Source organism: Asterias amurensis, chromosome 20 (genome assembly GCF_032118995.1).
Source record: "Asterias amurensis chromosome 20, ASM3211899v1".
In the NCBI taxonomy this organism is placed as follows: Eukaryota; Metazoa; Echinodermata; class Asteroidea; order Forcipulatida; family Asteriidae; genus Asterias; species Asterias amurensis.
The window spans coordinates 4,301,968-4,314,781 of NC_092667.1; the positions used below are offsets into that span (position 1 = coordinate 4,301,968).

Genomic DNA, 12,814 nt, shown 5'->3' on the forward strand with positions numbered 1-12,814 from the left:
ACAAGAAAACATAGCGTCTTACTCCTTGATCTGGTTAAAGATAAAGGTTTAAAAAAAACAAAAAAAACAAAACATCAACCTTATTTCATTAGTTCTTAAATTCATTTTCATAACAAACAATCTGAGAATTTGAAAAGAAACGACTAATCAACTGTTTAACAATAAAAATTCTTTCACACTCGGGTTCTGTAGTGAATAACCATATGACCCAAACCCATTCTTGAAACTTTGCTTGGTAAGAAGCTTTCACTTTGCACAAAGCATTCCCAGGATGCATGAACCAGGCTTAACTTTGCTGCAAGCCAAGCAGTCGGAGATTAGAAGTCCATGTTACAAGCTCCTGATGGACCTTCCAGTGCTATGTGCTAGTACCAAAGTATCTGTCTCCAAAGTTACCTGAGATAAAATAAGAAACTTTTGTCAGCATATCTTAATTAATTTAATTGTTGGAGCCCACGTCCAGCGGGTAATGGTGCAAGATTGATTGATTGATTGATTGATTGATTGATTGATTGATTGATTGATTGAACTTAGACACTTACCTATTCCAGGAATAATGTGGAAGTTCTCATTCACTTCTTTGTCAACTGCTGTTGTTACAATCTTGACTTTGGGGAAGGCATAAGCGACTGTATGTACACCTAAATATTTGGGACAAAAACAATGACAAATTAGTTCCAGCCCATACTGTTCCAGGCGGGTTACAATTTGAGGAGGAGACCATAGAGAGAGAGAGAGAGAGAGAGAGAGAGAGAGAGAGAGAGAGAGAGAGAGAGAGAGAGAGGGGGGGGTCATAAGAACAAGAAATATTCTGGGATTCTGAAAACGAAGGGAACTACATGGATGATAGCATTTCAGTATGCCAACCAGTACGGGATTTAGTAGCTTTTGGGTACTTTTTGTTTGGCACACAACACAAATGTTCACAGATTTACATTAAACTTACATAGTTCAAAGATAGTGATGGTAGAAAGCTTCCCTTAAAATGTTACTCCCTGAGGTGTTGTAGTTTTTGAGAAATGAGTAAGCATTTCACACACAAAAAATATTGTCTCAAGTAAGACGAAAAATATTTTAGCATGAACGGAATTACGTGACTCTCCTGAATACATACATATTCATTCACAGTAAGGATGTCATAGCCAAAAACTTCATCTACAAAAGGTATCAAACCCTTGTATGGACACTGTTCATGGATTGGAGCGGGAGATAAGACACTAACCAGATTCTGCCATCAGTAGAGACAATAACATGATGTTTTGCTGAGGGACGTCATGGTCTAGTAGCACCCTAATGGCCATCATGGCTGCTGCTCCTGTTGCCACGGTAGCATCCATCAAGATGACATGGTCTTTTTCAATCTCCTTAGGTAGTCTCAAATAATGGAGCTGTGTTAACAGATGGAAGACGAGAAAACAAACTAAATGAGAAAATGAATCGAGACAACATGGGAGACCATTAACTTTGATTTTACCCATATACACCTATAAGTGTTTAGCACTGTGTAATCGATGCTTTCCAGAGTTCTGTAAAAAAAAATCACAGGCATATTACTTGGGTGGGATTCCAGAGCAGTGTCGTACCGGTAGCTTGAGGCAGTTCAAAAAATATTTCTACATCGAAGTTTTGAACTAAGATGTTGTAAAAGCTTACCTCTGGTTCTTCTGTTTCAAGATTTGTCTGGATGAGTATTTTGCCAAGTCGGATGTCTTTACAGACTTCACAGAGGGCAGGCTCCATGACTTCTCCAGCTCTCAATATTGACACTCCACAAAGCTAGAATGTCAATGAAAAATCACTGTAATTAGTACCATACAAATAAATGGATAAACCTGGACGATGCTTAACTCTACAATGGGTGAAAAGTGTACACTGAAATTTGGAACCATTTATTTAACATCTGACCTAAACTACATGGTTTAAATTATCCTATTATCCTCGTTTTATGTCTTTGGTTTTGACAGACTTTGTGTAATTAGTTTCTCTTTTCGATAGTAAAGATATTTTAAAGATATTTCAATGTTTTTTTTTCAAAGAATATGTTATAGTCTTGTAGAACTTATAACTTAATAGTCTTATAGTATAATAAGAAAACTATTACATATTGGTCAAATAATGATGAGCTTGACAATTTAATTGACTGTGCTGAAACAAAGAACTTTTTTCCTCCCAAAAGATGTTTGGAAGGATTTGACTTATTGCCTTTGAAAACCAAAAAGCTTGCAAAAAGGTGATACTAACAAAGGAAAAAACATTCTCACTCACTGTGAGGGAATTAAAATTCACTGGTGCAAAACTGAGTGAAAGTCTCAAATACAAGATTTGCTTTTACTTCACAAAATGTGCAAGAAATAATCTACACACTACAGTGTAAAGAGAGACAGTCAGGCCCGATACTTTGTTCTTTGTGAGGGAAGGGCGATTTTCCTAAGCTATATGGGCACATCTATGAGTGATATCTAAGGTTCACTGGAACACTTCAGAAGGCACAAAGGCAATGACTAAGGGGCCTGCTGGAAATTACCTCCATTGCCCCAACATTTGGCCGGAACAGTACATCATTCTATATTTCAAAATTATAAAAACAAATTGTGTTCAAAGATACTAATACCTAGTAGTGTAAATCATACTCTGTCCACAAACAGATGGATTTCATGGCTCTGCTTACCATCGCTTTCTGCGCTTATGATCTTTATGCTCCACTTACTTTGCAAGCGCTGCATATCTGCGATAGTTGTGTAAGGGAAGAAAGCCTAGTAACATGGAGTACGCATGCGCACAAGCAAAAATTCTGATGTACCGATATACTTTTCGTTCATATTTGCCCCCCCTGGTTACGAGCCCGAGAAACATAATACCAATATAACATCACTTTAAAAAAAATATTGTTTGTCAAAAATGTACACATGGGTTTAAAGTAAAAATTAAGTCAATACAAAAAGCAGTTGTAAATCGCAAATAAAACAATTTTTCTAACAACCTCAAACACTGCAAATCATGGACACGGGCAGTTAATGAAAAACCTGTTGTAAAAGAAAGCAAGCAGAATCAGGGAGGATTGGATTAAACCATTTCTATATTGACTGAGAATGTTCTTTCTGCTCAAGATACATTCCAAGAAATGTGTAAAACTTAAAGTCTTGGTACATAAATCTTGAGACTTTTCGGACATATCAGGCATCCCACTCACCGCTACTTTTCTCAGCAACAAGAACAATGGACCGATCCGGCCTGTCAATCAAACTTTGCGCGTTCACCCATGTGACCAATCACAGCAATGATTGTGGTCGGACAAACTCGGTCATGCGTGCGCGTATATTTGGCACGCGCGGCAGAATCGTGCAGAATGTCATTGGGAGTGCTCGTACACGTGTCTTGCTCACGTGCGCGGTGGGCGGAGCTTAGTGGAAAGCCGGAATGGTCCATAGAAGCGTACCAGTAAGTAGGGGCTCCCTTTAACAGATCAAACGTTTCCCAATGAAAGCAGACAGGATGCTTAACAACTCTGATCAGTTCAGTTTTGAGGATTGAGGTTGGATCCTGTAGAGACTTTGGGTGGGAGTATCTAGGTATCTAAGGGTTAGGGTGAACTAAAATGTCTGCCATTGAGATTCTTTGAAATCTATCTATTGAACTTTTCTTAATTAACAATTTTCTTACAAGTAGTGAGATAAAACCCACATGATATATTCTCAAACTAAAAAACCAGTACCTAATCTACGCCATCATGCAAGCTTTTCAAGAAAGTTTTGCTGTCATTCAGGCAGAAAAATAATCACTGCAGAGTTTAGCAAAAGGAAAGTCTTAAATTTGTAAATGATGTACATCTCAGGCTCAGGCCATTCTCTCTTAAACCATTTGAGAACACTTTGCTTGGGTCTAAATTACCTGTATCTACTCTGCATGCACTTTTATCATAATGTATTATAACATTATTAAAATTTATGTAAATTTGATGAGTAAGAGCTTACTCCCTAATTGGGTATATTTAAACAAACACTGCAGTAGTAGAGCAACATAAAAACACCTGTTACTGTTTGTAATTGATTGGCAAACAGACTGGATGATGAAGCCTCTAAGTGATCTAAATGTTGGCATGAATACAAAATTGTAGGAACATCTCATAAGTGCCTGGAGTGTTCAGTTTGGGTACACTTGAATAGTGTTGTAGCTAAACCAATTTTAGTAGTGAGCTCTAAATCCAATTTAGTCCAAAATTGTTCATGTTCAGATATATGGGGGCCATCATTGCTGAAATGCTATCTGGGGAAAATCTGTGCTGGGCAGCAGTGTATTTTGCTGGGCGAAATGACGACACAGAGTTCTCAAGGAATTTGGGAAGCACCAGACATGCCATTTGACCAGAAACCTGTTGGGGGATGGTGAACTTAACGGTCCATTTAGGTATACAAGGTGATCACCAGACACAAGATTAACCAGAAAGTGTTAATAGAAAACAAGGGTAACTGTTGAGGGTTACATGGGGTAGCATTTCAAAACATAAAATGAGCTTCATCAAAAAAAGAAGGACAAATTAAATTGAAAATAAATAAACTTCATTATAAAATATTTTCTTGCCATCCATTTTTACAAACCACTGTTTACATGGTACTAAAAAGATATATTGATCTTCTACTGGTTCAGGATGTTTAAAACAAACAGCACATGGAGAGAAAGAAATCCATCAGTTCAGGATTTGTTAAAATGCAATACACACAACTCCACAGAAAAACTGCTTTAGAAATCTGCAACTACCCATTCAGTCCACACAGCAGAATTAAAATTGCAAAGCACACAATATTATCTGAGATGGAGGTATTACGCACATGTCAATTTGGTTACACCAGTACACTGCAAAGTCTCACTTACCCAACACATTAATTAAATTAATCCACAAAGTTTCCTTGTAACAACGGTTAAGAGCACCGAATTCAAACTCTGGTGTTTCTGATCAGCAGAGTGTGGGTTCGAATCCCCAGCCATGACACTGTGTCCTTGAGCAAGACACTTAACCATTACTCAGCGCCTTGAGTACCTTGTTTGGTAGATACGTACGCTATATAAGACTTAGATATTATTATTATCATTGTAGAGTAAGGTACCCAGGAATGATAAGTCCAATTGAGGCAGTCTCTGCTAAGTTTTTATGTTGGGGCTGGGTTGTATGATGGGTTTTAGTAAGCCTTTCCAGATATTTAAAACATTTGTCAACATTTAAATTGCATCCAATTGGTCATCCTTATAGAGTGCTTCCTAAAATGAAAGGTGTAATTCAGACCCACAGTTTGGGTCCTTGATCAATAAGAGGACCAAGATGGCTGTCCCCTTATTTAGGATCATGATTGCCAACATGGCCGAAGAGATCAGTGCAAGCTACAATTAAAGCGTGCATGAATGTTTAACTGACCTGTGAAAGCTCACCATCCAACTGGAATCAAAAAAAGGAAAAACATTCACATGATTTCTGTATTCATTTCAAAATACACTTCGTGGAAGAAATTTCTCATGCGGTCTTTCTAAAGGGTATCATACAAAACTTGTCGCTAGTAAATACAAAACTTTAATTTTGTGTGCCTAGGATTTTCAATTTTATTAAGCACAAAAATTTGCTTGAAATACTGTCATTTACCTACAAAGTCATAATGACCGTGCACTTGCCATTAAACATACCCTATGAAATGCTATCGAAGCAATTTTCAGTTATTCTCATTCAACACAGTTTTGAATGAAATTTGATGCTTGCACAATCACTATATAACTAGTATATCTAGTAATGTAGCCCCTGCTAATGTACTATAAAAAAAGTCTGGTTGTCTGAATGGTGATGTGTGCAAAGGACCTTTACTCTTTTGTATGATGGATAAAGCTTACTTAAGTCTTCCATACATGTTTAAAGAAGATCCTATTTGAATAAAAACCCTTCAAATCAATAGTTTTATACGCGTATTTTATAAATATAAAGTCATGCTGAGCATGACTAAAATACTGCTTTCTTCGCATAAGTTAGAACAAGAATTAGTTAAGATTGGGTTAACTTTAAAGTTGGAAACTACTCAAGGAACTTTAATCTTACAGCTGCAATCTTGTTAGGATTCTCTTTTCAAAAATATCACTGATTTCAATAGCCTTTTTAAGGCATCTGAAAGCACACAAATTTTTGCAACAAAAAATATTGATTCCAAATTTTCACAGATTTGTTATTTTATGCATACATGTACGTTGGGATACAACAAGTGAGAATACTGGTCTTTGACAATTATTGAAGGTGTCCACTGCCTTTAAACGGAATATCCAATTATAGCTGAAGTTTGAAAAGTTTGCATTGAGAGATCAAGATACTTAAACAACCAATCAAGAAAATTGAGAGGTTTTACTTACTCTTCCTGTGAATTTCCTGCCTTTGTATGTTGTGTTCTGGGGCGTGTTCACTACACAGTCCTGATCACCATGGGAAAGTAACAACAATGTTATGGTGATTATTAACACAATTATTTATTTTGCTTTATTTGATCACACTTCACACTGGCAAAACACTAACAGGATTTAAAAGATACAATACTAATAATAGAACAGACTGAGAAACTAAAAATAAATACAAATATTCAGAATTGAAAAAAAATACTATGCCAGTGAGTGGCAAGGAGGAACTTCATTCAGGACCTGTCAACAGATATCAAGAAGTTAAAAGCATTTATGGCTATAGGCAGGTCTTGACCATTCAAAATCATCCACTGCAAAGTTAAGCCACCATCAACTAAACGGCACAGCTGAATGGTTTCAAAATATATCTGAATATTTTGGCAGATAAAATATATTAATAAATCCATATCTTACCTCAAATGGTAGCAGCGCCAATGCACTTTCAATCAGGATTCTTGTTAGTCTTTGTGAGTAGAATATAAACTCATCACGACATGTGTTTTTATTTCTGTCAAAATCAAAGTGGAAGAAAATGTATTTTAACATAAACCCATAAATATTTATAAATTTGAAGAAAATTTATTGTCCCATGCAACCATAAAGTGTTTATCATTTAAAGTCTTAAACACAAGACGTTAACTTTGATTTGTTTTATTCCAAGCAAAAATGGCCTGACGTTTGGCCCCTAGCAGAGTCTTGCTCGAACATTACTTTAAGTGCAGTTGTGCTTCCATGGGGGTATCTAGACTTACGACGACATTTTGCACAACCTATGAATCAAGTTGATGGACTACACTGAGTTCTTGTCAAATTTTGTCGTCAAATGTATTCCTTGTTTTGTTTTGTTTAAACTCAATGAAACAATACAAGTTTTTTACCTACCTGATGAAAGTATGAAGGCCTTGAACTTGGATGGTGTTTTCTACAACATATAAAGTGTCTGGCAAGGGTTGGTTGACATGGGCAGCTAAAAGCTTGGATCTAGCAGGACGAAATTATCATCAAAATGTTAAATATAAAACAAGTAAAATACTGACATCTGTTTGGTACTTCAAGCATACTATGACAATACATACATTCATACATACTTATATCAGGCGCCTTTTACCTAAGGCAACAAGCACCTACAGATTGAAGATGTGACAAAAAGTCCAAACTCAAGATGTTCCAATATAGTCAATAAAACAGTCAAGTATTATGGTATAAACTAGACTTAAATAGTTTCGATAAGTGTAGTTCCATGGCGAAGATGTGATGGTAATGAGTTCCATATGTTTGGAGCAGCAGCTGAAAATGCAATGGAATAGACAAATCTACAATTCCATTCAAGAACAAAATTACTGTTTTAAAGTTGATACAAATGTAGAAAAGGAACTACCATCAGCGGAATTTCAATAGAAAACGTCCACAGAGAAATTAAGGGAACCTTGAATGACTACTTGTTAACGTTCTTGTTAGTCCATTGTGTTTTTGTTTGTCTTCGCATGCCTACCACAAGCTAAGTTTTTTTTGGTTATGCCCCCATTTCCAATTTTCTAATAATACTGTTCTTTGTCAACAGGACCTGTTGACAGGTCCGGTTATTTTATTGGAAAGGAAATAAATGTCATGAAATGAAATGAAATGCACAAAAATATTTGTTTTTAATTACTGAATGGGCATCGACATGGAGGTAGGTAGGTATGCAATTAATAATAACTCTTTAATGCATAGCAGTACAAGTAATTAACAAACAAAAAATGGAATTCACAACACTCACCTAAACATAAGACCTCGCTGTAAAAATAAAATAAAGTTCCATAAGTTAACTTGTTTACTGAGGACACAGTTTGTATAATCATAATGAAAAATCCATAGTATTGAAAGTTATCTATTAGCAAATCAGGCATGAAAATGCAGTTCATAAAAATAGAGGAAAGTGCCAGGCAAAGCAATACTTTGTACTATGTTTTTCATGTCTCTAAGGCACAGCTGGGAAACCCAAAACAGCTGAAATGTTGCTTTCCTGGTAAATACAAGTAAAAGATCAAACGTTTGATTGGAAATTCGTAAATGTCGGTAGGTGGTTTTTCTAATTTAACTTTGAAAATATTTCTGCCTTATTTAAAATTAGATGAACTAATAACATGTGGGGGGTTGCTTGACAACCGACAACTCAGGAAAGAGTGACATGGAGAATTGGTGAAGAGGCTGTCCTTCTGCAGTGGAGTAAAATAGGTTAGAAACAAGAGTGTCACACTATTAGAATCCAAGAGCATTGCACTGTCTTCTTTTACAGAAGTTTTCATTACAAACAAACACACCTTCTCTAGTTGATCGTCCACGTGTTGAACTATCAACTCCATAGCAACATCGTTTTCTGCTCCTGTAAATCAAGTTTCACGAAACACCAAAAGTTAAAATAAATCCGCTAAAGCACACCTATTTGACTTTAAAAAAATTATTTGCAGAGACTACGGACAAGTTTACCTCTTGGTACCACAATATCAGCATGCTGAATAGATGGCTCAATAAACTGCTCAAATGCCGGCTTCACAAATTTATTGTACTGTTTCAAGACGCCCTCTATGTCCCTTCCTCTCTCGCTGATGTCTCGTCGTAAGCGCCGGGCCAGGCGGATGTCTGAATCTGTGTCTACAAATATCTTTAGGTCCATTACCTACACAGTTATGAAAATATAGGAAGTTTTAGTAAAATATGTATATTAAATTATACTCCAGAACCCTCCTCTAAACATTTCTCTTGGTGGCAAACTCACAAACCTGAAAAATTCTCGGACAAGTTAAGCCACATGACAGTAGTCAACTAAAAACATAAATTCTCTCATAAACCAAGTCTGTCATAGGCCACATTGGCGGCAATTGCTACGGATACAACTGTTGCTAAGGGTGTTGCCAAGGATGCTCCATACTTCAACATATGATGACACAGAAGTCTTACCATAGCCAAATTCTCTAATTCGTAACTGGCCTAATACCATGACAAATACTTGATAAAATATTTGACTTATAAACACTTTCATTTGAAAAAGTAACTGAATACTTACATCCAGAAGAGGCTTCTTTGCAAAAGACAGAATACCTTCAAATATGATTACATTTGCACCATACAAGATTTTCTGTGAGGAAAAAAACAAAACCTGAAATTAATATCATCTCTAAAGCCCCTAGTAAGACACGTCCTTTCATCATCTAAAATAATAACAACAGGGCCCAATTTCATAGAGCTGCTAAGCACAAAAATTTGCTAAGCATGAAATTTCTTCCATGGTAAAAACAGGATTACCAACCAAATTTCAATTTGTTGCAAATTCCTTGTTACTGGTATTCAGCTGTTGTTTGCTCATCCTGAAAATCACGTTGAAATTTGGTTGGTAATCCTGTTTTTAACAAGGAAGAAATTGCATGCTAAGCAAATTTGTGTGCTTAGCAGCTCTATGAAATTGGGCCCAGAGCTTGAGCAAGTACAGAGTATAAAGTGCTAACAGACGTGTATATGGGTCAAACCAGAAATTCATATTCTATATGCATGCTAGAAACTTCTATTATAATTAGGACCTTACCGTCTCCTTCCTCCTTGCATGAGTATTGAAGTCATAAACAGGAACCTGTCAAAATCAAAAGAAAATACTTAGAACAAATTAATAAGAATCTACAATTATTTGTCCTACCCCACCCCCACTAGTTCATCCGTTTAAGACGGTTGCACATTAAACAGACAATCCCTACATGTATGTGTGTTCATGGGGAGTTCATTATATGCCAAATTCTTAAAAAAAAAAAAAAAATGCATATAACACAAGGATGAACATTTTAACAAAACCAAAACCTTTAAAAGATAAGCTTCAGAAAACCATGTCCCTTTGTGAGACAGACATTTCTTAAGTGTATTACCTCAACACATTTCCCTTCTTTGAGGTTCTTGAGTGTCTGTATGAGCAGGTCGTAATCAAAAGCATCAGGATGGTCAAAGTTGTACTCATTTTCAGCAGCTTGTTTGTGTTGTTCTTCATTCAGCACCTGCCAAAATGTATCAAGGGGTTAAAAGCAAACATGGCTATAGGTAGATCTCTAAACTTTGTGGCGTGTCCTAGAAAAGCGGTCTAGTTCACCGGACCCAAGCTATGGTGTTCTCAGCAGCAGAATAAGGGTTCGAATCCCAGTCTTGACACTTGTGCCCTTGAACAAGGTACAAACCATAATTGCATCATAAAAAGTTGGGAATGTATTGCATTTTGCTTTATCAGCCAGGCTCCTAGCTGCAAAGGGGGTAACCCTGTTTCAGCCCCAGGAGTAGTTAGCACTGTTGTTTGCGGACTTTGGTAGTAACACCATAAATTTGTGTTGGCCAGAGAAGTCCCTGTCGGACACACTGTGTTTGTAACTTTTAACATTCTGCTTCATCTGTCATATAAATACCCTTTTCAAGATTTTCTGTTTTGGTATTTAAACTGTTGATTCACAGAATGAGAACAAAAAGTCAATACCTTGTAAAATGAGTCTAATGACAGCAGGCTGACCCATGGAACATCCAGAGCTTCAATTATTCTATTGGCTACTGTTGTTTTACCTGAGGCACTTCCACCACATAAACCTAGCAGAGAAAATAAGTCAGAATACATTTTCTTGTTAACCTTTCAAGCGAAGACATTTTTCTATCTTAAAAAATAGCAGACTGATGTATAGATTTACAAAGCCTAGGCTATGATGAAAAAGGAACAGGGTTAAATGTTTTGAATACATATTGATTTATGGGTAAACAATTTTGAACTGGTCTGGTCTTTCAACCTCTACTATAATGGAAGCATTGTCAGAAATTCTACAGTTGAGGTCAAACAATAGAAAGGTGCTAGGCCGTGCACATACACACCATGCACAACTCTCAGCCATTGATAGGTATCTCTTTGACCTCAAGTGAGGGCACTGTTCAAGCTTACATACAAGTGACATCATATTGTAAGGGGTTTATTACCATCACCATTAACGTCACCATCTTGGTCACGTTCCCCATTTCCAATAACAGTAATAAATGCTAACATTCATTGCGCAAACATGGCACCAGACTATTATTTTGTCTAGCCTCAGGTTGGTTACAATGAGTTAGAATTGAGTAAAATCAAGATGGCCACGCCGTGATAAAGATCTATTAGGATTAACCTACCAATCACAAACGCCTCCTTGAGTGACCCATGACTGTCATACCATGGAGGTCGACCAGCCGTGTAGATTGTTTTGTTTTTAGTGGTTTTCAATACGTTAACAGGCATTGTTCCAGTTGATGTTGTTCTCTGGCGTGTTTTGGAAGGAGAACTTGGTGAAGATCCTATACTACTATCAAACGTGTCGTCAGTACTGCTGGCACTGTAGTAAACAACAAGTGAAGTAAGAACTAAGCATGATTGAAGCAAGATAACTAAGCTGATTTCTAACTCCACATGATATTGCACTATTTCAATGATTTATTTTTTGCCTTTTTGCTCCTTTAGTTTTGTTCTATTTTAACATGTTTAATAATTGTGCAGGAATGGTTCAATCCTGCTAATCGACCAATCGCACAAAGCCATTCGAGCCTATTATTTGATCGCGGAAAAAATACTCGTAGCACGATCAGTCGATCACGCAACGCAAACCAAAGATGTTCGTTGCACGATCGACAGATTGTTGCATGATCGACCATTTGCTGCGCGAACAATAGATCTTTCAATAGCGCAGCGTGATCGGCTGATCGTGCAGATTGACCAAGTTCGCACCCAACATTATCATTCAATCAATTCAATAACGGTATAATCAAATCAATTTTTAACAAATTAACAATAACAATTACAACTACAAATTGTAGTTGTAAAATTAGTACAAATTATAAAACATTTCAACAATTATAATATATTTTTTATAAAACAAATAAAAGCAAACATACAAATGTTTTGTTAACATTTAAACATTAATGAAAATAACTAATAATAATTAATATATTTTATGAATTAATGCTACTGCAGTGCTATAACCTATATGCTATGGAAATTAAGAATATTTTATTTAATCATTAATAACCATGATTTAATTGTTAATGTAATTGTAATGATAAAAATATCAAAAAGTAAGTAAATAATTATAAATAATAATTTCATGTTAATTATGGTAAATAACTTAGTTTAGCATCAATTGACATCCTAAATGAAAGACATGTATCCTTCCTGCCTACCTGCTCTGCGAACTACCGGATCGTGGCCTGTCTACGTTCATAATTTCGTGTTTTTGGTGATTGTTCAGGCCCGATCTTTGCGGCAAAAATCAACACTTGTGCTGCTGCTGTCCGCCATGACTTCAAAAGATATCGATTATCACATTTTAAATCCCCCTCAATAAAAATGGAATATACCTGAAGAATTTAAAGT

The 12,814-nt window shown here is 36.2% G+C and overlaps 1 protein-coding gene across 2 annotated transcripts; it reads right to left on the reverse strand.

Moving 5' to 3' along the window:
- Positions 1-54: 54 nt before the first annotated feature.
- On the reverse strand, positions 55-12,752 carry LOC139952057 (uridine-cytidine kinase-like 1). Of its 2 annotated transcripts, XM_071950993.1 has the most exons (17): positions 12,622-12,752; positions 11,581-11,780; positions 10,907-11,013; positions 10,314-10,439; positions 9,983-10,027; positions 9,467-9,538; positions 8,890-9,079; positions 8,724-8,785; positions 8,180-8,196; positions 7,303-7,401; positions 6,835-6,928; positions 6,379-6,438; positions 5,408-5,428; positions 1,654-1,776; positions 1,223-1,388; positions 543-641; positions 55-396 (listed from the first exon to the last, which is right to left on the reverse strand). In XM_071950993.1, exons 1-17 carry the CDS (start codon positions 12,660-12,662, stop codon positions 359-361), a joined length of 1,560 nt encoding a protein of 519 aa, XP_071807094.1. In that variant the 5' UTR covers positions 12,663-12,752; the 3' UTR covers positions 55-358. The 2 variants fall into 2 exon arrangements, with proteins under 2 accessions (XP_071807094.1, XP_071807095.1); XM_071950994.1 differs by lacking the exon at positions 5,408-5,428.
- Between the last annotated feature and the right edge of the window lie 62 nt (positions 12,753-12,814).